Source organism: Thamnophis elegans, chromosome 8, assembly GCF_009769535.1.
Source record: "Thamnophis elegans isolate rThaEle1 chromosome 8, rThaEle1.pri, whole genome shotgun sequence".
NCBI classification, from domain to species: domain Eukaryota; kingdom Metazoa; phylum Chordata; class Lepidosauria; order Squamata; family Colubridae; genus Thamnophis; species Thamnophis elegans.
Window position 1 is genome coordinate 26,228,386 of NC_045548.1, and position 27,077 is coordinate 26,255,462.

General features: G+C 36.4%; 1 protein-coding gene across 1 annotated transcript in view; it reads right to left on the reverse strand.

Moving 5' to 3' along the window:
* Positions 1 to 27,077, reverse strand: part of ARHGAP28 (Rho GTPase activating protein 28) — an 84,463-nt gene that overhangs the window by 14,417 nt on the left and 42,969 nt on the right. Inside the window, exons 2-9 of the mRNA XM_032222369.1 lie at positions 20,570 to 20,772; positions 16,900 to 17,117; positions 9,249 to 9,336; positions 7,649 to 7,806; positions 5,923 to 6,088; positions 5,730 to 5,821; positions 4,695 to 4,772; positions 1,105 to 1,267 (exon numbers count right to left, since the gene is read on the reverse strand). Coding sequence (XP_032078260.1) covers positions 1,105 to 1,267; positions 4,695 to 4,772; positions 5,730 to 5,821; positions 5,923 to 6,088; positions 7,649 to 7,806; positions 9,249 to 9,336; positions 16,900 to 17,117; positions 20,570 to 20,772 — 1,166 coding nt within the window. The remainder of the gene's footprint in view (positions 1 to 1,104; positions 1,268 to 4,694; positions 4,773 to 5,729; positions 5,822 to 5,922; positions 6,089 to 7,648; positions 7,807 to 9,248; positions 9,337 to 16,899; positions 17,118 to 20,569; positions 20,773 to 27,077) is intronic.

Below are 27,077 nucleotides of genomic sequence, written 5' to 3' on the forward strand. Positions count from 1 at the left end.
AGCAGTTCAGTATGGCTTTTCCCATTTGCTTAGCTACGGTATTATTGAGGTGAAATGTGTTATAGCATAGCAGTGGAAATCACAGAAATTATACAATGACAACTGTAAATAAAATAACCTATTATTAATGAGCAGGATAGAAAACAAAATATTGATAAAAGGGTGCATTTTTGTGTACTGATATTAGCATATTGAAGTTTTAATTTTGAAAGGTATTCTTTGTGAAGTACCATGCTCTTTTGCTTCTAAAAAATAAACTGGCATGTTACTTCTCTTCAGGTTGCTCCAATGGCTTCTTTCAGTGCTTTCTATAGGGTATTGGAAAATGTTGCCAGAGACTTCTACTCATGTGCGCTGCAGGTCAAGAAACCAGAATGGTGTTGGAATGACATAAAACACCCTAGTGAGCTGAGTTCTTTCACTTTCGTGTTTTGACAAGTGAAGAGCATTGCTTCACATCATTGTATCACTATTGTCATGTTGCCTAGATCTAGCAGCATTGGGCCACTAAACTACAAGTCCGGCTGAAATTATGCCTTGGTTATACACTGAGGCAAGTCATTTTGTGGGTTGTTTACTTTTGGCTTATCATGATAAGAAAGAACTGCAGTCCTTTGCACGTGACTGTGGAATAATGAGATGTTTGTAACTTAAATTATATAGATTATTTTACAATACTGTAGATTTGTCACTGAGACTAAGTTCTTTCTATTAATAAACTACTTATACATTTTTCAAGTTCTAAATGTTATGAACATGGTCTGCATTTTGAAAGAGTAATACTTAGACCTGAAAGATGGTACTTATAGATACAGCTAAAATTTTTCACTTTTCCCTTTCATTTTTCCCTCTTATTATATGGCATACATGGCATATTCTATCCAACTATCCAAGTTTGTTACCTGAGCTGGAGGAGGCAATCACACAGATTTAATAGAAATAAATCAGAAATGCCCCTAGGCAAAACAACAGGAGTTACGTATATTGACATAGATTTGCAGCTGACATGGAGTGAGGTAGATGAGGCTGCTGAAATTTTAAAAAATACTTAATTTTTTAAATAAAAACAATTGGTTTGTGAAACATTGTGTTCTCCCTACTTACTTTCTACTAATGTGATAAAAGCAGGCAAATATTCCACAGGGAAGAGAGGACTTGGTAGTTCTCGTACAAACATCTTCAGCAGTCCTGCGGCATCATTATTGCGTACTTGATCCCAGTCAAAAGTATCTTCATCAAATTTTGCTTCAATTTCTTGACGAAGACTCTACAGGATAAACAAATGTGACTAATGTTAAACATGACCTCTGATAAAAGAAATTGTATTATATTTTATTGTTTCTAAAGAACTCAGACAGTATTTATCAATGAAGTTATTATTAAATTAATCTAATTACTTAATATAAAATTAATAAATTAAGGTTACCAACTATCATACAATTTATAAAGTATATATAGTTTGCTCCTGGATTATGTATAACACTTTCAAAACCATCTTATATAGTTTGAATATCAATATAAAACATATTTAAGTTTTTACAAATAATACTCAATTCAATTAGACTAAGCTGTACTTTAATTATATGTAGACTCAAGACTTTGCAATTTAGCATTGAGCAGTGCAGTAGAATAATGAAATAGCCTCTTTTCTCACAGCATTTTCTAATGCTGAAGTAGTTATCACCGTAAATTTCAAGTTCAGCAGAGTAATCCTACTGACAAAGGAGAAAATGATATACAGCACAGAGAAAAATAAAACCAAAATCTGCCCTATGTCTGCATTTTGGTGGATACCTCCCATGACAAATCCTTGTAGTTCTGGTAATGTTCATGAAGCAAGTAATATAAAAGATAATAAAGATATTTGAACTAATGGTACACTCTAAAATATATTATTTATCTTCTTAAGTTTGTAACCCCACACAATATCTAGATAGTTTAGAACAGCTATTGCCTGTACTGAAACATGGCCCAGCTGGCACCAACCTTTTAGAGATACAAGTAGAAATTAAAGAACACAGAAGACTCTTTGAGTCTTTATTCAGCTGTTACATTCAAAGAAGAATTTTAAACCAGAACCACATGTATTTTCTTTAAGAAATGGGAATGCTTTCAAATGGGAATGTCAACATAATAAACAATGGCTTTGAATGGTTAAATCTGGATCAGCTTTAAAAATGTCCTTTTCTGTTTCCACTCTTTGGCTAACATTAAATGATTCAATAACTGAAATTAAAAGCATTACATTTTCATTTTTCCTAGGGATTTTTGGCTTTTCTTCTAATACAGGGAAGTTTGACCTAGTAAAAACATATCACGGTGGCTCAGAAGACAAATAAAGAAAACAAATAAGGCATCTTATAAACTGTATGAAATCTAATGCTGATAGTATTGTTCTTGATGCAATATATAATAGTTGGAACAGATAAAACATTGAATGTTTATGAAATGACAAGCTAGAAAAAAATCCAAGCTAAAGATACAGGATACTTCAGATTAATATGGAAAGGTGCTTGTAATAGATTTATTTTTTAGTTGTAGTCAGATTTCTTAGATCTGTATCCAGTCTCTCTTCAATGTGGAATTCATAGCATTCACCTTACCTCTTTCTCCTCACAACAGCCCTGCGAGACAGGCAAGAGTGACCAATCCAAAGTCACCCATTGAGTTTCCATGGCTAGAGGCCAATTTGAATTTGGTTCTCCTTCTCCTAGCTTAACACCACATTGCTTCTTACTGGTAATCTCAACAAAATTAGTTCTTTATCCATAGGAAATCTGATACATGCATCAAAGAACTGGTAAAATAGAATTATGTATCTGAGACTATGGTAATGTAATAGGGCTATTCACTCTTGGGTTTTATGGATGCTTCTAAAAGAAAAAAAATAGATAAGGTGACTTCCTTACAAGTAGCATAAACTTATATTTTATTTTGATAAGCTCTTCCATAGTAATGGAATTTTGTGTTCTTTGAATTATACATTTGTTCTCTTGCATAAATTGAATATTATTGGCAAGGTTGACAGAAGTGCTTCCAAACTAAAGTCCTTGGTAATATCTCTTTGGGGGAGATTTTGTTTAGGTGGAAGAACTGTTCTGCCTAGTCTCTTTCTGCCTCTGTCTTTGCCTCTCTCTTCCTCTCCTTCACACCTACTCTTTTGCTGTATCACTTCAGCATGTTTATTTAATATTTAAAAGAGATGATATCACCCATCTTCAGGAAAGCTTGATGGGAGGGATAATGCATTATGCAACAAAACACAGTACACCAGATCTAGGTCAAAGATGCAAACATACATACTTAATCTTAAGTATTTTAAACAGTGAGCTAAAGCAAGCAGATAACTGCCAGAGTGAATGATCATCGATAACACTATAGCAGCAAATACTGTAATGATTTAAGAGAATTATTCACTTTACAAAATATATTGAAATGCTATGTCTCTCTACCTACAAAGATCATAATCATGCAAGCCACTGTATTCTCTGTGACAATCTATGGAAATAAAATTTGAATTTGAAGAAGTAGGATAGGAAGATTATTGACATTGGAACTTTGATATTGGGAAAATTTTCTCAGAATGCCATGAACAGTAAAGAAAAAAAAACAAATGAAAAATTTAGATCCAGAATTATCATTAGAGATACAAATGAACAAGCTCAAGTTGTCCTCCTTTGGATACCTTATAAAAAGACCCAGTTCTCTGGGGAAAAAAATAAGTCTGGGAAAGGCAGAAGGAAAGAGAAAAAGGAATGACCAACAACGAGGTGAATGGGCTCAGTTATAGTGACAATAGAATTGAAAGATCTGAAAGACCAGGTTAGGGATATTCATCATGATAAAAGTTATGTGGTTACTAAGAGTCAATAATTACTTGATCTGCAGATCTGCAGAAATAGGATGCTGGATAGAATATACCTATTTGCTACACTTCATTAATTTTCCTGTTGTTTTTACTCAGCATATTTAGTACTCAATATGGGTATGGGATGAGAACCAATTTGATATAGTGGCTAAAACATAAGGCTAGAAACCAGGAGGCCTTCTTGGGCACAGAGTCAGCGATGTGAACTTGGTCCAATCACTTTCTCTCAGCCATAAGAAGGAGGCAATTGAAAGACCATTTCTCAAAAACCTTGCCAAGAAAACTGCAGGGACTTGTCTAGACAATCTCTGAGAACTGAACATTACTGAACAAAAGAAAAGAAAAAGAAGGGGGAGGGGCTCTAAGAGATTGTTTGGAGTCAATGCAGAAAGGTTGCTTTGGGATGTACAAAATCAGTTGCATGGGGCAACCACAGGACCAGTTTACCACTGCTTTATAAAATTACAGGTTGCTAATGAATTTTGTCTTGCATGTTTTGATGCACCTCTTTGAAACTGAATCCAAAGCTCTGCATTGATATAGCATTCAACATTGGTTTTTTTCCAACAATGTTTTGTTCACCAAACTGTGATATTTTGAGAACACTATTTATATATATATGGGTGATATTCACTTACTTTCACTACTGGTTTGCAAATGTAAGTGCTCATGCACAGAACGTCAAAAATGGGATGTGATGACGTCCGGGCGGGTGGGTGGAGCCTCCTGTATATGTATATGTATGTTCACAGAGAACTTGCACATAAATTATTTCTCCCTACATCAGTATCAAAGGTCTTTAATTATGAAAGAAAAAACTGATTACCTTCACCCTGCAAGCAGATCCAGGCACTCGAAGAATACCTTCTGTTTCCAGACCAGTTTCCTCAAGTTTGAGCAATAGCTATGCCATAATCAACAAAGTACTTTAATGCAATTTTTTAGTGCAGAGATTTTTAAAAATATAGAAAGAGACATTTTTACAACAATTGGCTCCTGTGAACATAAAACATTATGCCTAACCAAAATAATCTGTGTGATTAAATAAACAGAACTAGTCAAAATCCCTAAATAGTTTTTTTTATTAGTTTTTAAATTCTGTCCACTGAGTGAGAAGCTTAGAGATAACAGATACCCTGAACTTTTGCCCAAACAAACATTTTACAAGAAATTAAAACTTTGTTGAAGGAATTGTTAGGGCTCTTTAGGAAATAAAATAGTATTATATTCTACTTGATAATAATAACAATAATCACTCATCATTAAATTCTAATGTTATTCTTAGTAAGAAAATACAAGCAAAATAAAATCAAGAGGTAAAACTGTTTTATTTGATTTTTATTTGATTTTTTCCTATTTTTATCATTTAATGAAGAGTCAGAAATATGAACTTTTGTCCTCAGTGATGACTATGCTATCTTTTCTAGAGCAGGGCTTTCCATTGGAATCTTCTAGAACAGGGCTGTCAAGCTCCGGATGCTTCATATGCTGGCCACACCACACCTGGTTTAGCGAAGGAGGAAAATAATCCCGATATGTCATGTGACACTGCCGTGACAATATGAGTTGACACTCCTGTTTTAGAAGACCTAGAATATAGGTCCCAGAATTCCTAGCTATTCTGTGACCAAACTATTGGAATTCTTGGGATTATGATCCAAAATACATCTGGAGGCTTCAGGTTGAGGAAGCACAATATACACAGTGAACTATGACAGGCAATGATTTTACCTGAAGTTACATCTTTCTGACTCGAAACATAAACAGAAATAAGCTTGTCAACTGCCCTGAAACTATAAGATTAATGACTATTATTCTCTATGTATGCAGTGGTGATTAAGCTCTTTAAAATAGTACTCACTTTTTGAAAAATAAGGGGGACTTTAATTCCAGGAAACTTCTTTTGATCATTTTCCAAGAGTACTGCTAGTGGAACTCCAAAAAGGCCATTTTCTTAAAGAAAAATAATTTAAAATGTAAGATTTCAGCTAACTAATGTTTTGCTGGTTACAAAAAACTTAAATATCTAATGTCATAACATTATTTGTAACTACCTCGCCTTTTCATCCTTTCTGTCCGGTTCCTTTTCAATTCTATTCCTAAAGCATCATAGACAGCCGTTAATTCAATCAGAGAGAGATAACGAATTTTCTTCATGTCCTCAGGAGACAAATCTCCAACTTCAGTTAATCCAAGTCGACTTTTCCTAATTGTATATTTCTGTAATAGATTTTAAATAATTATTTAACATTGAAAACATTATTAAGTTTGCATGTATGCATATAGTATTTCATCCTTAAGTATATTTTTTACAAAAAAGCAAGCGAATCAAGTTATAAATCATTATCTTAAGAAGAGTACTGATTACAATCCTCAGTCTATAGATCAGTGTTTCTCAACGTTGGTGACTTTCAGTCCTTTGGACTTCAACTCCCAGAATCCCCCAGCCAGCTATGCTGGCTGGGGGAATTCTGGGAGTTGAAGTCCACAGGACTGAAAGTCGCCAACGTTGAGAAACACTGCTATAGATGGCATAGTAAGTTTCCCCTAATGTTCTAGGAATTTAGGGGTGGGAGGAATATTAAACAAACTGTATCTAAATTCTTGCCTTGTTAAATGCATACATAGAAGACTTACAAGTAGCATGGAACCCTTTCACTCTCCCACCCAAATTCATTTGGAATTACTTTTTATTTCTGAATAATTACTCTATGTAATTATTGTTATAAGATTAAACTAAATTTATTTTATGTTTAGGGAAATTATTATATATTTAAATGCATCACTGTAGCAATTATCAGCAAGTCTTCCTGTCTAGGATAAACCTAATAGAGAAGGGCAAATAAATTATAAAGTGTTTTCAAACAAAGATCATGCATCTGATACATGGGAAATTCTGTACAAATTCAAACATTTATAGATAGCAGACCTATACATCAGGCCAATGTCTCCCTTCTTCTATTGTACAGGTAATTCTGAAATAATATTTTTATCCAACATGCAATATTAAAAGTCATTTTTTTAAATATTTATGAATTTATTCAAAACATCTTGATAATATAGCTCTCAACACTTTGTGTGGAAAATTATGTAATTATAGAAGGCAAAAAAACTGATATTATTTTATTTATTCACTTATACAAAATGCAGTTTTATAATAATTAGCTTTTTTAACACTGAGATTTTTCCCTTTCTATACTTTGCTAATTATTATATTGTTATGGAACTCTTGAAGCAGCACTTCTTCAATTTCTGGCAGGGGAGGAACCCTCTAAACCTTGGAATTTTAAAACCTTGTGTGTTTTACGGGCTTTCCCAACAGATTCTGGAACTCTTGAAAAATTTGCTTGAGTTCAGGAGGAGAGTTAAAGTAATTTTATTGAGTTCTGTGCTCTTTTTAAAACTTTTAATGGATAGAACAAATAGGCTTTGTATACCAAATTTGTAGCAGCTTTGACTAATTTGAATATAGCATGTGGCTGTTTATTAGGCATTATTAATAAAATTTTGTTATGGCAGTGAAATTTCTCTTGACTTTCATAATTTGCGATTAAACCCTATCAAAGACTTTTTATCCCAATATGAGTATTTTGTGAATAATTTCAGCAAGATACCTTATTTCTTAGTTATTCATTTCAGAGAAATAGCACTTGTTTAGAAAACAAACTAGTTTTCCTCCCCCACACCCAAATCTCCAAAGTCAAGTTAACATATTTATGCTTGAAAGAAATAAATTCAGGAATGATATAAAGTACATAAACTTGAGGACCTTAAACTTACAGGTAATGCAGAATCATCCTTTTTTAACCTTTGACTTTTGTGACATTCTCTGTGTTTTGGAGGCACCGTGATTGATTCTGAGAAGGAAATTTCAAGGGAAAGCTCCTCTTTCTCCAACTGACTGCCTTTATTGAGTTTATATTCCATACAGTCACTAGCTGAAATCAAGGGACAATTTTCATGAATGCTGTATTGTCCATGGAAAAATAACACACTCAAAGGCTGGAGAAACTAATTCCAGAGCATTAACCATATATTTCTGTTTGTTTATAGCAGAGGTGGGTTTCTACAAGTTCGCACCGGTTCGGTAGAACCCGTTCATCAAATCTACCAAACTGGTTAGAAGATGTTCCACTAGTGGACCTGGAAAGCAGGCCACACCTACAGAAGAGGTTCCCAAATTTTTGGAAACCCACCACTGGTTTATAGTAATAACTACATGGCAATTCATGAAATAATTATGAAGATATTTGTTATCCATTTATTCCACCTCAGTTCCTGAACTGAGGTCCAAGGCTCAGAAATGAGGAACCTAAAGTAGATTTGTATATGGAATATATATATGTGTGTGTGTGTGTGTGTGTGTGTGTGTACACACGGGCGCGCACACACACACATATATATACACATATCGAATCCCAGTAAGGGTATGGCTAGCTGATGAGAGCCAAATAGCTTGAAATAGATCTATACTAGTCTCCCTTTATTTATTTATCAGCACAAATATAACACAGACACAGACACACACAGACACACAGACACACACAGACACACACAGACACACACAGACACACATATATATATATACACAGACACACATACACATATATACACATATATGCATACACATATATATGCACACACACACACACACACACACACACACACACGGGTATATATATATATCCCATATAATATCCCATTTTGAACTAAATGGGTTTTAATCAGGTGCAGACAATATGATGCTCAGGATAACAAAAGCCCTGGTTTAGTTTCTGCCAAAAAGGGTTTAAAAAATTGAAACAATATAGGGAATTCTTTTAATATACATTATGACAGTTTTTATAAAGATTAATGAGTAAACAGAAGCATTCCCCACAGATTTCATCCATGGAAAAAAAACTTTGATTTTGATTTTGCTGATTAGATAGATTTGTAGCTATAGAAATCGCTAGTACTGTATATACTGTGGTATAAAAGTAAAAAGTTCAGGTTGTAATGTTATTATCTTCTACTGTGCTAAAGAAAGTTGAGAGTCAATGCCTTTTTCTTTCCTCCCCACCCCCAGTTTTCTATTACATTTTAAATTTCTCTTTGTATTTTATATTTTGATAAATTAATAAAAATGTATTATAAAAAAAATTCTGGGGTCAGAAAGAATAACATACAATTTAGTAGATTAGTAAATCTAGGACAAAATCGGATACATAATTAGTCATAAGTCCTATGATGATAAAAGAGATTTATTCTGAAGTAATATTAGATAGGAGTTCTGCATTAAAATTAAACAGGATACTGCCATCAACGATCAAATTATTTCCCAGATTTTAAAAAAGCCCCCCCACCCCCCAAAAAATGTTATCTATTAGTAGATACTCACAGCTAACCATTTTCCAATCTGGATTCTGCACAGAAAAATCAATACCATTGGTTGTGACAGGTAACACTGATATAGTCTCAAATGTAGGCTAGAAGAAACGAAAACATTAGAATAATTTATCTCTGATACAAATCTGTAATTTTAAAGATACAATTCATTGACTTTAGTTAGTATTACTCAATTATTCTTTCTTAAAAAAGAGAAGGTAGTTCAAACGTGGTTTCAGTATGGCCAATTACAGGCCAGGTGGAAAATAGACCAAAAAATAGGTTTTGTAATAGCTGAGGATAACTTGTTTAAACAAATAAGAGATCAAAGTTTAATGCACATAAAGAGGATATATAATGTATTAGTACAGATGGACTCAGAAACCGAAATGGTTAAATATTGTATGATAAAATGGGCTCAGAATATTGAAGAACCTATAATGTTGGACACATGGGAAAAAATATGGGTAAGAAATGTAAAATTTACACAAGCACAAAATTTGAGAGAAAATTTTTATAAGATGTTTTATAGATGGCACTTAGATCCCAAAAAGCTTGCTTCTATGTATTCAAATGTTCAGCCTAAATGTTGGAGATGTGGTTCTTTCGATGCTACATATTTTCATATATGGTGGACATGTCGTAATGTTAAGGCATTTTGGTTAAAAATTTGGTGGATCCTGCAAAATATCTTCAAAAAAAGGATAAAATTCACTCCCAAACTGTTTTTACTAGGTATATGTACTGACTTCGTAGCAGTAGAGATTAATTTGGTTCTGTACTTAATAACGGCAGCAAGACTTTTGGTGGCGCAATACTGGAAGAAGAAAGACCTGCCTACAATTCAAGAATGGACTTTAAAGGTTACAAACTTAGCCGAAATGGCGAAAATTTCAGCATATCTTAAAGAACATTCAAATGAGAAGTATAAACGAGACTGGAAAAAATGGATTGATTATATACAAAGCAAATACGGGACTAGGAAATTCCAGATAGCTTATGCTTAAAATTAGTAATAACGTAAATTGTTAAAAATTTGGGTAACAGCAAGAAGCTGAGTTCAATGTAGAGATATTTTAGACTGTGATTGTCAAAAGTTATACCATGTATGGGCTCTGGGAAGTCAGGGGGAGGGAAGGGAGGCGGGGATCTAGGGGGAGGGGGGGAGGGGGGAAATATAATATGTGTTAAATTTTAAAGCATGATTGCACTTGTATACTGTGGTTTTTATTAATGTTAGTGTCAAAACAGAACAAACTGAATATATCGGAAAGTAAGAGATACCGAAGGGAGGAGCTGAATGAAAGAAGAAGGAGAGTAGAGAGAGTGAGAGAGAGGAGGAGGAGAAGGAAGGGAGGGAATGGATTAAGAGAGGGAGTGATAGGGTTAGGGTTAGATAGAGGGGGAGGGGAAGTAGGTGTAGAGGGGTATGAGAGAAGGAAGAATGAAAGTTGGAGGGGGATGAAAGGGTGTATGGTGGGCTAAGGCGGTATATTGGGTTTGTATTGTAGGGGGCATTCTCTATAAAAGCGAGGGCTGTGTTTATTACTCAATGTTATATGCCTCGGTTGCACAGTAAACATGTGATTGTATAGAATGAAATGGAAATAAAAAGATTTGTACTATAAAAAAAAATATTCTTTCTTCATAGTGTACAAATTAAATTGTAATTAAAATAAAATTATAGTTCATTAAAAGAAAAAGGGGAAAAGAAAACCACATAGAATTCCATAGAATTATACCACAATTACTTAAAAGAATGAATAGAAATAATTAGTTTTAATAAACTAATAGTTAATAGTTTTTTATTATATTTTTATTAAATTTTAATTTAATATTACAATAAAATATTTTCTTAAATTAATTTCTATTTTTATTAAAAAATAATTCACACTGATTGGAATACAGCAGTTCAGCATGTCTCCTCCCATTTGTTTGGCTGCAGTATTATCAAGGTGAAATGTATCATTTCAGCTGTGCGTATCATATAACTAAAATTATACAATGACAACTGGAAATAAAATGATCTATTAATGAACAGGATAGAAAACAAAGTATTGATAACAGGGTGCATTTTTTTAAACAATTATTTTTATTTTTACTAAACAAACAACACACACAAAAATAATCATCTTACATTACATCTTGTAGAAAGTGTGTCAATTGGTTACAATTAGCTTTCGTGCATCTCTTCCAGAATCATTACTTACATTCATATCAAATGTCAAAATTCTTAATGAGTCTTACTTTCAACATATCATAGTTCTCATTTAACTGAAATTGTTTTAATGTCCTTTTGCCTAGAATAATCCATAGTTAAAAAACACAACCACCTAATGGCATTTCATTAATTATTACAGAGTCATCCAATAGCCTTAAACCTTTATAACATATTCTAAACAAAAATTAGTTGACAAAATATTTAAGCCCTTTTCTCCCCCTCAAATCACTGTTTACAATTTGTGTCCACGTTCCTTTTGTTATGGTGGTACATGTATGTATCATTAACTGTATCCCTTATCCTTATCATTTCATTGTTAGTTATTATAATTAATATTGGTTAACAAAAAATCCTTTACTGTTATATCTATTTTCTTCTCATCAAACCAACATATGTATACCTTATTGCCCTTATCAATTATTTTTTAACATAACCATCTATAAGTTACTAAATTACTACTTACTAATTATAAAACTTAGTTAATTTTTTTCATATATCCAATAACATTATACCTTTATAACATATTCAAAATAAGAATTATTTAAATTTCTAAACCTTTTTTTCCCAAATCATTGTTTGCAATTTATATCCAAATTCCTTATATTAAGCCAGTACATATATATGTCATTAACTATAAGTCTTATCATTTCATCATTATTATTATTATCATTAATGTTTGTAACGAAATCATTTATTACTTATATCCAGCTTCCTCATCTCCAGCCAACACAGAAATATATCTTGTTACCATTAACAACTATTTATTTAAGCAAGCAATCTAAAGAGTTACTAAATTCCTACTTACTAATCATCAAAGTTAGCTATTACTATTTTCTTATTATCGATTTTCATATATCAACCTGTGTCCTTCCAGAAGGCATGTAGTCTTATTTCTTTTGCCATTTGTGGAGTTAATTTTCTATTTATTTCCTCGGTAAAGTTTTTATGGACATCTCTCCGCACCTTATTGTCTATTGGATCTCTCAGGTAATCTCGGCGCTCTTTTGCTACTTTAATTGATTTATCTTTGGTTGCCAATCTTGTTTCTGATAAGATTTTTTTCTTTAAAATCATTATTTTTTCTCTTTTTTCTTCTTTTGTGCCTTGAAATTTGGGGAAAGCTCCAGGCCATCGAATTCCCCCTTCCAAACTCCCATTTTTTCACTTTCAGCCACTTTCAGTTCAGAAATCAGATCATTAGTTTTTTTATCTTTGTGTTCATTTTTCTCTTCAGTTTTTGGAACTCCACCTCCCTCATTTTTTTCTGGTATAAACTCTATGTTCTTGTCAATTCTCCAAGTTACCAATAACTCTTGAATTGCATCCCAAATCTTTTGCAAAGTTAAAGTTTCCTCTTCTGTGAATTGATCCATGTTCCAAATTGTAAATTACTGCTGCTGTAGCTTTAGTGGTTTAGTGGTTTAGTGGTTTATTAGCATTTGTAGGCCGCCCTTTTCCCTGAGGGGACTCAGGGCGGCTCACAGAAAACCAGGGAGAGGGGAATACAACATTAAGACAACAACATATAATAAAAATAGTAAGCAACATTCATTCATCATTCGGGCGGGGTAGCAATTCTTATCCCCAGGCCTGACGGGCGAGCCAGTTCTTCAAGGCTATGCGGAAGGCCTGGACGGTGGAGAGGGTACGAATCTCCACGGGGAGCTCGTTCCAAAGGGTCGGGGCTACTGCTGAGAAGGCCCTCCTCCTTGTAGTTGCCAGCCGACACTGGCTGGCCGATGGAATGCGGAGGAGGCCTAATCTATGGGATCTTATAGGTCGTAGGGAGGTAATTGGCAGAAGGCGGTCTCTCAAGTATCCAGATCCACTGCCATGTAGGGCTTTATGGGTGATTAATAGCACCTTGAAGCGCATCCGGAGATCGACAGGTAGCCAGCGCAGCTCGCGGAGGATAGGTGTTATGCGGGCGAATCGGGGTGCACCCGCAATCACTCGCGCGGCTGCGTTCTGCACTAGCTGAAGTCGCCGGATGCTCCTCAAGGGCAGCCCCATGTAGAGCACATTGCAGTATTCCAGCCTAGAGATCACAAGGGCCCGAGTGACTGTTGTGAGGGCCTCCCGGTCCAGGTAGGGTCGCAACTGGCGCACCAGGCGTACCTGGGCGAATGCCCCCCTGGTCACAGCCGTTAAATGGTGGTCGAATGACAGCTGTGGATCCAGGAGGACTCCCAAGTTGCGAACCCTCTCTGAGGGGTGTAGAATTTGACCCCCCAGCCTGAGTGTTGGAATGTTTGCCAAATCTTTGGGAGGGAAACACAACAGCCACTCGGTCTTTTCTGGGTTGAGCACAAGCTTGTTAACCCTCATCCAGTCCATAACGGCCTCAAGACCCCGGCCCATCACGTCAACCGCTTCATTGATGTGGCACGGGGCGGACAGATACAGTTGAGTATCGTCCGCATATTGATGGTATCTAATCCCGTGCCTGCGGATGATCTCTCCCAGCGGTTTCATGTAGATGTTGAATAGTAGGGGGGATAAGACCGAACCCTGCGGCACCCCATAATTTAGGGGCCTTGGGGACGATCTCTCCCCTCCCACTAACACCGACTGCGACCTGTCCGAGAGGTAGGAGGAGAACCACCGTAGCACGGTGCCTCCCACTCCCACCTCCCGCAGTTGTCGCAGAAGGATACCATGGTCGATGGTATCGAAAGCCGCTGAGAGGTCAAGGAGGACCAGGATGGAGGGATGTCCTTCATCTCTGGCTCTCCAAAGATCATCCATCAATGCGACCAACGCGGTTTCTGTGCTGTAACCGGGTCTGAAGCCTGACTGGAAGGGGTCTAGATAGTTTGCTTCCTCCAAGGACCGTTGGAGCTGGAAGGCCACCACCTTCTCAACAACCTTCCCCAAGAAGGGAAGGTTGGAGACCGGGCGATAACTATTGAGGACAGCTGGATCCAAGGATGGTTTCTTCAGGAGGGGTCTCACCACCGCCGCTTTCAGTGCGGCGGGGAAGTTCCCCTCCCGAAGGGAGGCGGTTACAACCGCCTGGATCCAGCCTCGTGTCACCTCACTGCAGTTAACAACCAGCCATGAGGGACACGGATCCAGAACACAGGTGGAGGAACTTACAGCTCTCATGGCCTTGTCCACATCCCCGGGGGTAACGTCCTGAAACTCAACCCAGAGCTGTTCTACTTGATCCCCCTGTGCCTCGGCTGGAACTGCAGGTGTGGAGTCCAAGTCCGACCGAAACCGAGCAATTTTGTCCGCTAAGAATTGGGCATATTCTTCAGCTCTGCCCTGCAGGGGTTCCCCCGTCTCCCTTTTGTTCAATAGGGAGCGGGTTATCCTGAACAGGGCGGCTGGGCGGGACTCAGCGGATGCAACCAGGGTGGCTATGTGTGATCTTTTTGCTGACCTAAGTGCCCTAGTATATTCCCTGGTGCAGGTGGTTACCATTGCTCGGTTCGATTCGGACTTATCGGACCTCCAACGGTGCTCTAGGCATCTCCTCCGGCGCTTCATCTCCCGGAGCTCCTCAGTAAACCAAGGGGGTCTCCGGGATCCGCCGCCTCGGAGGAGCCGCAGTGGCGCAATCCGGTCGAGGGCCTCTGACGCTGCCAAGTGCCACGCAGCAGCCAGGGTCTCCACCGGACTGTGGGCGAAAGTGTCAGGAATAACCCCAAGCTCTGTCTGGAACCTTGATGGCTCCATAAGGCGCCTGGGGCGGAACCACCTGGTCGGTTCCTCCTCCCTACAGTGAGGGTTTGGCCTCCGGAAGTCGAGCCTCAGTAGGCAGTGGTCTGACCACGACAGGGGTATGATGTCGCTCCCCCTCAGACCAAGATCGTAAATCCACTGCTCCGAGAGAAATACAAGGTCAAGCATGTGTCCCGCTGAATGGGTTGGGCCTCGAATTACTTGGGTCAAGCCCATGGCTGTCATGGAAGCCATGAACTCCTGCGCCCCATCAGAGTTTTCACCGAGCGATGGCAAGTTAAAGTCCCCCAGGACCATCAGCCTAGGGAACTCAACTGCCAGCTCGGCTACCGACTCGAGGAGCGAGGGGAGGGCTGCTGCAACGCTGTTGGGAGGCAGGTACGTTAGCTTTAATCTTCACAAGAGAGAGGTTCCGGTTTTTTCCCTTCTCCCAGTACCGATAAGGCTCTCAAGAGACAGCTGTGGTAGCCTTGACTCTTATAATTAGTTACAGAGCTATGAAACACGACATTAAGCTTCTGAGCAGCAAAATTAGTATTTTTTTTTCATTTTCTTTTCTACTGACCAAAACAAAACAATGAAGATCAATTCCGCCGCTAACTTCTTCTGGTTAAGGGTTTAGTTTAGCATAAAAAAGAGATTATTTTGGGCAGTTTTTTTTTCAAAACAGAAAGAATCCCCCAGATGATCACACCTTCTCTTTCTGTTCCCTTCCGTTCCTTAGCCATCCGTCCTCACTTCATCAGCCTAAGCTGTCTTTTGTCACTAGCTTGAAGACTTTTTCTTGATTTTTTCAGGGATTTTGCGATATCCCCGAAATCAGCAAGACTGATTCACCGTCTCTTCGGGATGGTTTAGGTCCTGTTCACCGTCTCTTCGGGATGGTTTAGGTCCGATTGGATCCCCCAGTGGCAAACGTACTGGCTGCAGTCTCAGAGCATCGAGACTCCACGTCCGTACTGTGGGGACATTGGCTCCTCCTCCAGAGTGCATTCTTGTGTATTGATATCACTGATGGTAAAACTGCTTTGAATATCACAAATTTTTAACTGACAGAGCTGTGGGCAAAAGGAAGTTTTGATATGTATTTCATAGAAAGGCATTTTATTTTCAATAATAACACATTTTCAAATGTGATTTTCTCAAACAATTATTAAGTCCTATACATAAAATACTTCAGTGAAGATATATTGAAAGAATAAGTACACTTCTATTGCAAAACATCTACCTTATACATAAACAAATGTTATAGTCTTAATATTTTTGGGGTAACACTGACCAATAAGTTTAGAAAAAAAAATGAGGTGGCCCAAGTAATTTGATTGACATTTGTATTTGCACATACTGTATTCCTTTTTACAAACTTTAAATGAGGTTTAATGTCACATAATTTCTGCATGGAAACACATAAAAGTTAATTAGTTAAATCATATAATTTTTTAATCCTTATTTTGCAAGTTTGGAGCTGTTATGGGAACAAAAATTGACTTGAATTTATGAACAATATCTGGTGAAAGTTTTAAACAAGAGCGCAGTTCCTATGTATCATCATCCCATTCAAGAGCAGAATCTATAAAACAAAAAGGCAAGCAGAAACTACTTTTTGATAGGCCTTCCTAAACATTTTCTCAGCATTTTGGTACAGAGTATTATACCAAATTAAAGTGAAACTCCACAGAGTAATCAACCAGTAACCAAAATAATAAAAAAATAAATTTCAAAAATGTCTAAAACATTAAAATAGTTCACTTACAGAGGAATTATGAATACCAAAGATATCACGCACATCTCTGATTGTGTGTTTATTTTTCTTTCTCATGGTCTGAGAATATGTGGTATATCTCTTTTGCACTGCAGCTGCTTGAGTTCGGGTCAATGTTGATAGCAATGCTTCTCCATTGTCTTCTTCAGATTCTGATATTAATGTAGACAGGCCAACATCTTGCAACCATTCAGCTTCTAGTTCACCTTCTATAGAAGAGCAGATATTATAGGAAGTAAGATGGATTAGTCAATGGTAGCAAAATATAAAGAAGTGTGATCACACCTTTTTTGACTAACAAATTTTGTTAAAAGGCATATTTTTAATTAATTGATAAGATACTTCTAATCTGTTTCACATGTAACCTGTATCTGCATGACCACTTGTTAATACTCCTTACCCCTCATATCACCGTAGTTTAAATCTTCTATCAGTCTAGCGATTCTAAAAATTTGATGAAGTGAGGTCCAGTTTCACTGGATCTCACTTCATCATATCTTTTAATCTATTAGTCCAAAAAGATAAGTCCAGAGTCAGATTAGCATTAGGAACATGATGAAAGGACAAGAAGATTGTCACCACAAAATTCCTTCCTCGTCTGATCATCTGATTCTAAAATTTTGATAGGGAGAGAAGCAGCAAGATCTACAACAAAATACTGTGATGTAAACCGATGTTATTCAAGTCCAACAAACATGACCCTTTCAACACTATTTTAGTTTTTTTTTTTCATTCTTCTTTCCTCACCTGATCTAATTGCTAAGCAGTGTGACATAACCACCAATCATGCTCACCTCTGTAGGGCTACGTTCTATGTGATTACAATTTCTTTTAATAAGAATCTTTGTTAAAATATACTTCTGAAAGCAGCTTTATATGAGCAGGCAGGCACAGAATCTGTAGAACAATGCAGTTTAGTAGAAATATTTTGGAAAACTTGAAAGAACAAATTAGGAAAAGAGAGTGGGGAAGGGAGGACATATTTTTGAGATGTCTAAATACAAAATGCTTTGCTATTGGGAATAAATCAGGGAAACCTTTCTGCACAATCATACTGATCTAAGGCAAAATATATCTGTCTATATCCTTGAAACAGGCTTATATGTCATCTTGCAGACATGTTCTTTCATCTTTTCAAAATAATTGGCTGAAAATACTGGTATTTGACATTCTAGGGTCAAGAGTTTCACAGTGATCTAATTTTGAAGAGGAAAATATGATTTGGAGTATGAAGGGGCACACACAGAGCTTCTGTTTGTAACTCCTTAAAACAAAGCGTCTGAGGCCCCAACTTCTTGGTCTTTGGAAGGCTGTCAACGCCTGGTCCCCAAGTGTTAGGAATGAGATGTTAGGAGACTACAATATATGTGACTCTATCTTGTGAATTTGTTTCTTTTTATTATATTTAACTATGTTTGGTTGCAGAGCCCTTTTTACATATTGGATTATTGCAATGTGCTTTACATGACGCTGCTCTTTAAGACCATCCAAAAGTCTAGAATGTAGTGGCATTTGCAGCTCTGGCACTTTGTGGTTGGCCATGCTAATGTTGCACCATTATTGAATGAGCTGAAATGGCATCAACTTTCATGAGCTAAAAATCACTTCATCAAATGAAATGAAATTTAATATTTTGTGGAGAACTTTATGTCTTCTGAGACAGGGTTTCCAGAAAGAGAATGACCGTACGTAGGTAATAGAGAAATAGTATTAGTGAAGAGCTACTATACTGGCGCAATGCCACAATTACAGCTTCCAGGTAGATACCAAGGCAGCCCACATAGAGCATGCTGTAGTTATTACTACAAAAAATCACAAGGGCTGAGTTGGGAGTATATGTCGTATTCAGGTGGGGAAGAAAACAAAACAATGAGCGACCCAAGGCATAGACGTTTATTTTATTTATTTATTGAATTTATTTGATGCCTATCTTGTAGTGAAGGACTTTGGGTGGCTTCCAGCCTTAAAATCCTAACAAATAAATATCTTTAAAAGAATAAAAGTAGAAATAATGGGAACGTAAGGAAAACTTCAGAAACTATTTTCATGTTTAGACCCAATCTTGAAGAAAAAAGAGGCAGAAAATTAAATTGCTACTTGATGCTGCAGTATAAATATGGTTTTACTTTCGATTAGCTCTGGAAGAATGCTGCCTCATGATTTTATCAACACAATTTTAATAAAGCTGTATAACTGATTCATTAACTTTGTCCCCCAAGGCTCAAGAAACTTTATGCTTGGAAGACACAACTGGGACTATAATTCATTTCCATGATTCCAAGGCAATATTTAACCTCTAGGTCTTCATACAGATCTTTTCTCTCCCCCACACTTTCCCCACTTATTAAATAAATGAAGATGCTCTGAGTTTTTTCTTTAATAAATGCTAGATGCAATCCATTCAGAGCAAAGGGCTTCAAGGCTGTAGCATTATCCTACTTGTCAAGAAATAAGCATTTTGAGAACTGTTTAGAGACTGTAGGGAAAAAAAATCTTTGTAGAAGAATTAAAAACATGCTCGTCTTCAGAGTACTTCTTCTATTTAAAATCAATGAGACCTAAAGAGTGTTAACTGAATTGTGAATAAAATTTTGAAGATATAAGCCTTTAGCACAAAGGAAAAATAATGAATCTCTGTTTATTTGCTGTTTTTATCACTCCAGCTGAGGCCTAGCAACTTGAAATGTGCACAACAGGGCACATTTTTTAAAGTATTTATCCATGCCCCTCATGGAAACAAACTTTATATCAATCTCTTGCTATGAAAAAGCAAATATCTTTGAATAATATTGTCCTAAATAGGGGGTGTGATGGGTCAGCAGTTAAAGATACTGAGCTTGTCAGTTGGAAAGATGACAATCCAGGTTTAAGACCCAAGCACTGCACGACAGTTGGCTGTCCTGTATTAATTCTGATTATTCTATGATGTACTCACACATTCAAACTTAAATCCCCAACCTTTTGGGCACCTGGGACCGATTCTGTGGAGAGATTTTTCTTCGGACCAGACAGCATGGTTTCGTGTGCTGCCTGCATCCCGCGGATGGAGCTTCACTTGTTTGCACAGCCCAGTTTCTGGTATGCTGTGGAATGGTGCCAGTCCACGGACAAGGATTAGGGACCCCTAACTTAAACGAATTAATTAAATCAGGGACCAATATTTCACACTGATACACTGTACGTTGAATGATTATTTAATGCAATAAAATGAAAAAAGGAACAAACTTTGGGTAGATGTTTATCCATACTTTCTATATATTCAAAAGGACACAAATACCATTTCCAAAAATTGTGGCTGGTAAAAATCATACCACGAACTTCTGTATTTGATTCTTTTTTGGTATAATTTCTGTTGAAGGCTTTTACAGGGAACTACTAGTCAATTAATCATGGAATCCATCTTGCAGTAATACTTATTTTTATCCTTTAAATGTTATCCAGGAATTCATCTTCACCCTCAGTTTTCTTATACACTTCAATGTTTTTCATGCAAAACTTCATTCTAAAATTAGTAGAATTTAAAACCTTAGAAATATTATTATCCAATATAGCTATGAAGTGCTTCTGATTCAGTTCTCAAACATAAATGAGCATTTATTACACCAGCACATTTTTGGAATAAAAACAAGGATCAAGGAAGATCAGAAATGTTTATTCATACCATCAGGAGGTTTGACCTCTAACAGGTTCTGCTCATCTTGCCTGTCTTCTGTGCTCTCCTTGATGTTTTCTACCTCACACCAGAAATCCTCCATTGAAGTGCTATCAACAGACGCTTGAGAATTGGAACGACTATACATGGGAGGGCGCAATGATTCATTGGAGAGCATTCTGCTAATTCGTTGGCAACGAGGGAGAGATTTCCTGAAACAAAGCAAAAATAAAGATCAGGAGAATAATGAAGAAATGATCTTATACTATTCACCTGAGGGGCAGATTTTTGAATATTTACACTCAATTAGCTAAGCTGTTAATTTTTGTTCTCTGCACATGTAAAAGTGAGTCTCAAGTGGAAAATAAAAATCAGGCATCTCTATCATTCATTCAAACTTCCCCACTGTTTGGGCTCACTGAACTGTTTGAGGTCATATCCTTCTGACTCTTTAAAGCAAAGAAAACCTGAAGTAAAATTGTAACCACAGTTATGTGGTTTTTAGTTAGCAACTGCTTCACTTAATGACTGACTTACAGGAATCAAATGTGGTTACCTGCACTGTATTTTATGTCAAGTCAAAACATAATAGAAAATCATACTCATGTTATATGATAATCATGGAAGTTAAGTTTTGACAGCACGATCTGGGAAATATTAATGGTTGCAAAAATGGAGGTCATGATTAAGTTAATAGTAATTTGTCCCCCAGTGCCTTAAATAATGATATTCCCGATAATAAAGAAAAAAAGACAGTAAAGCACATGTTCTGTTTACACACACACACACACACACACAGAGGAGAGAGGGAGGAGGGGAAAAAGAGAGAGAAAGTCCTATTTTTCTAGTACTACATTATAAAGAGTTATAATTATTTTAATAATCAAGACAAAAACTGTCTCCATATTGCAAGTATGGTTTTGTTAGTAATGCATTACAATTTCCTGCTTTCCAAGTAACTTGTGTCCAACAATGCTTTATTGTCAAGATTAAAAGTTTAAGGATATAGAGAGAAATCAAATTGTATGAAAGGAAAAATCAAAATGGCAAGTTTTTGTAAGAGAAAGTTTTATACAAGTCAGTGGAAAAGAATGTTCCACATAACTCTGTGATGTGCAAATAAACAATAGTGAAATGATTCTAAACAAATGTACCTATTAAGCATCTGTCAATGATAAGATATAATTTAGAATTTTAAAGCAGATGGTATATTTTGCAAAAGACATGGTATATTTTGCAAAAGACAATAACATTTTTTGGGTTTTATGGAGTAATATTTTTATAGAAGAAAAAATAGTAGTTGTAGGGAAATGCAAATATTTAATATTTCATATGCATTAGGACAGTTACTGCTTTAAAATAGATAAGATATAAAACAAATATGATTAAGAATATTTAAATGACTTGCTGTTCTAAGGGAAAGTCATTTAAATGACTTGAAATTAAATGGATTCCATCTTTGGTTATTGGTTTGGTTATTGGTATTGCATGAAAAACAAGGGATTAAAGTAATTTTAATGGCTGTTTGTACTATGATTTTTAGAAGAGACTAAATCTATGTATATTTATCTCTAGAGTTGTCATTCCTGTCCTACTACATGAATAGATGCAGTCTACTTTTTAAAAACATCACGAGACTTAATTTCAGAAAGTACACATAACTGCTGCTGTATAAAGTTGGACGGCTGTTGCATGAAATCTGCATATTTGAATGCTATTAGACTGAAGCAAGCATTGGTCTTAATCACAAAGCAATCATGATTATATCAATTAAGTGCTTTATTTCATTATGGCACTGGTTGCCTACTGACGAAGAAGCAATGCAATTTGTCCTAATTAATTTATTTTTTATATCGTATCACAATCCCAAAGAATTACAAAATTCTACGTAGGACTCTTCAGATTTTAGTTACTCCTTGGATACAATGGCCTGCGAGTGGGAGAATAGGCAGACTCTTTACATAAACCATATAAAGAAATTAAGAAGTTAAAGCTAAATAATAGCATAAACCTGGGAAGTAGGAAGTAGTAACAGGGCCAAGTTAGTGCCACGGCCCTGTAGAAGTAGGAAGTCTAATGCCATGGTAAGTGCCACAGTAGAAATTAGAAATGGGAAGCAGTAGGAGAGGACTTAGAACGGCAAATTATTTTGCGGCACATGCATCTCCAACCTACACTTTGCTTACATGCAATTATCCTACCACAGCTTCTAGCTTCTATTTGTATATATGGTATATATTTGTTGACTTACAAAACCTTGCAGCCATTAAAATGTAAAATTAATTTTTGCATGCATTGTGGATATGAGAAAACAAGCGGATACCATGATATTGTCTTCTTCTGCCAATAAGTCCAAAAACTTTAGAAAATTTAGAAACAATTAACTACTTATTATAAAAAACATAGCTATGGATTAGTTAACGAATTTCCCTACATAATTTCTTATGGAGACTAAAAGAAATATAAAATATAAATGTAAAATAGTGTGTGAACAATTTCTTCTGTACATATGAAGCACTTCAGAAAGGATTGGATAATAACAATGACGGAGACAACACAGTGGTTCTTTTCATATTATCTTAAGTACTAACATTTTTAGATTTTTAAGTTTGGGCAAGATGTATTTATTATATGTAACAGTTAAGAAAATAAACTCATTGTAAATTATGAAAAGTTGTACATGACAGCAGCTTTCCAAGCTGTATTATTTTTGGAGCGCTCTTTCATATTATCGGTTTCATGCTCTAGAGGCATCTGAGGACTGAAGAGATGATAGAGGAACAAAATGGTTTGCTTGGATTAGATGGACCGTTAATCACTGTCAGGAAATTAAAACATTCCTGTCTCTCAGAGAAAGGACCACTAACCATGATCTTTGCCCTCATCTAGTCCCATTACTTTGTTAGCATAACCACCATATAAGGAAAAAAAGAGTTTGTGATTTGAACACCAGGCTTTTCGTTTTTTTATGGTACCATGTAAGAAACAAATACAAAACTGATTGTGTCACACTTGTAGCATTTAATTCATTTGTGTTGTTTAAAAAGACATTCACAGCTGTTCAGACCAAATAAGCAAGAAACATCTAAGACATGAATGGAGTATATGTAGTGTTTAATTTTGTGATTACATTGCTTTCTAGTATTTGCATTTTATAGGAACATGAATGTATGAAACACACTGAGGTCTTCAAGACTGCCTTGTACAAAATGCATATTTACTATGCATCAGAAGTGGGCTGCAAATCCTGGCGCTACTGGTTCGCTTATGCACATATGGAACGCTTCTGCGCATGCACAGAAGCATCCGGGTAGCTGGGTGGAGCCTTCCACGACCACCACTATTGGTTTGCTCGATCTGGGCCAAATCAGGGCAACCCACCTCTGGTGTGCATGTTATATTGCAGTATGGACTGAAGTTTATATTATATTCATGGGGAAATAACCTACTAGCCAACTTGGAAATTGGTATTCTGTGATTGATTACACCCATTGCGACAATCATTATATGAAAATGTTTGGGTTGTCTTTTTGTCTATGCATTCCCAGGGTCCATGCAGCAGAAGCAATATGCAGATAAATTCCAATCAATCAATCTAATTCTTTTGCCAAAATAATTAATTATATACCAATATGCTTTTGTTTCTCCGTTGATATTCACTATCTTTCAAATGATGATGTGAACTAGATTACAGAATCATTTCTAAACCAATTCAGTAGAAAATCATCTGGGCCTAATGTCATGCTAGATGAACTGAGTCGAAGGCCTGTAGAAAAATAATGCCTGAATTGGATAACTGAAGAGGATGTGAAACAACACTAGTATCTAGCTGCCCTTTGCTAAGTGTTTACTGCAGGTGAAAGACGGGGAATTGGCAGTATAGCATCATCGTGTTAGTTTGATTTAAAAATATGCAAAAAAAAAAAATTCCTGGAAAACCTGAAACCTGAAAAATCCTGAAGATTCGATGGAAAATCCAGGAAACAAAAAATCATGAGCTTTAAATGGCATTCCATTTCAATTAGTAATGGAATACCGGAGACAGCTAAGAAAAACAAATGGTTCATCAAACAATCCAGATTTCTCATTCAAGGCACAAATGGCAGGTCCATCGTACTTCTCACACATTATGCAAAGCCCTAGCAGAATAACTCAATTACAGTGGCAATGATTGTTGGAAGACCTGAAAAGCCAGGTTAAGGACAGATTGTCTTGGAGAAAATCTATGTGGTTGCTAAGAGTCAACAATGACTTGATGGTACATAATATTTCAAATTAACTGGATGAGAAAATATTGCATGCAATACAGTATACAATTTAAATAGCAGTATTATCCATCAGTGTTATCCTGTGTGTTCAGTTGAAAGGTTTTATTAGTCAATTCTTCTTTCAGAAAGGGCTCATATATTGAATTTTGAAATATTAAGCGTTCTGGATGCAATTTGATATTAGCTAGAGGAACATTTTTTCCAGCTTTCACAAGAATCATGAAATAGAAACATATTCTAAATGTAATTCTTCCAAATTCTAATGCTTTTGTATAGCTCTATTAGCATATAGACCATGTAATATCAAAGTATATGGAAGAAAAGGTGACCCAAGGAGATATTTTCAAATATGAAGAATAAATTTTCCTGTGGTGCCATATTTGGGTTTTCAGTTTCTCTTTTGATAGGTCTTTAGTTTGTTAGGATACATTTACAGATAGGGAAATACTTAGGATTGTTCATTTAGCAAACATTCAACAGTAGGACAAATGCTGAACAAAGGGATTTAACAATTCATACCCAAAATTCCAACTATTGCAGGCCTCCCACAGTTGTGATCAAAATTCAAGCACTAGGCAACCCAGCAATACTTGGGAGCATTTCAACTCCACTTAGCTCCCCATCTATGCCTTTTGGCCCCTTACTGTCCTGCACTCTGCCACCCTAGATGACCTTTACCATCTTCTTGCTCCTGCCAGGCATGCCTAGCAACACTGATGGGCTGGCCTGGGGCTGGATTTTGCTGCAGTGCAGGAGCTGTTTTTGTAGCCCTAGAGCAGTGTTTTTCAACCTTTTTTGTGCAAAGGCACACTTTTTTCATGAAAAAAGTCACGAGGCACACCACCATTAGAAAATGTTAAAAAAATTTAACTCGGTGCCTATATTGACTATACATAAAGTGTTTTTCCCACGGCACACCTTACACTATGTCACGGCACACTAGTGTGCCGCGGCACAGTGGTTGAAAAACACTGCCCTAGAGGAACAGTGCATCAAAATATCCCTTTGCTCCTCACTTCTGGTCCAGGTTTGGACTACCTTCATGTTGAGGAAAAAAAACCCAAAACATCCCTTTGCAAGGAGCTCCTGGCAGAATGAGGTTTTAGTTCCACAAAGGAGACGGGGTGCAAAGCACTCCCATATCTGAGAATTATATGGCTTTCTGATGCACTGCATGGTTGCAACCTTTTTCAAAAGGGCATTTTGGTGCATTACAGCTCTGAGTTGCTTTTGGCTTTTGTTTACACAGCTAAAGCTCTTTTCCTTTTATCCGCACCGCTATTTTGAAAGAAATAGCCCATCTGTTCTAATCTTCTATGACAACAATGCTAACAGAATAGTTACGTAGTATGTTATATGGCCACAATTTCTGGTTTGCAAAAATTCAAACAAATACTAGATGGCAGTGAAGACTTACATCTTGTAGTCAGCCCAGATATAGTAGTCTTCATAAAATCTTCATTGGTTGACTAATTTTTATCTGATCAAAACAATCTGAACAAAAATACATTCTGTTCTTGTTATGATATATACACACATTAAAAAAAAAATTTTAAAAGCACATTTGGTTTTGAAAAGGATGCCTTGAATGCACTCTTATCATGCACACAGCTATCAAGCTATTTCATTTTGCAATAAGCACTGTTAGGCAATTCACAGAAAAAAATAAAAACTAGAAAGCCAAACAAAATTAAAAGCAAAAAAATAAAAAAATAAAAATGAAAGTTTGGTCACATCCAAACAATTTGTCAGATTACTCCATAATTTCCTGTCATAGTAATCAAGTGTTGATCCATCACATCAATGCACCATTGCACCGAGGTGGCGCAGTGGTTAGAGTAAAGGACTGCAGCCACTTCAGCTGACTGTTAGCTGCAGTTCGGCGGTTCAAATCTCACCGGCTCAAGGTTGACTCAGCCTTCCATCCTTCCGAGGTGGGTGAAATGAGGACCCAGACTGTGGGGGCAATATGCTGACTCTGTAAACCGCTTAGAGAGGGCTGAAAGCCCTATGAAGCGGTATATAAGTCTAACTGCTATTGCTATTTCATATATTCCCTTTTGTTCTTTATACTTCTCAACTTCCTCCTTTTGAGGCTCTCATCCATTAACCACAACTTTCCGTTCTTCTTAACCCTATTCAGTCTTCATTCAGGAATTTATTTCAATTGTTATTGAATCACCTTATATCATCAGACTATCTTAACATCCATCCATCCATCCATCATCCATTCATTCTGCTTAAAACAT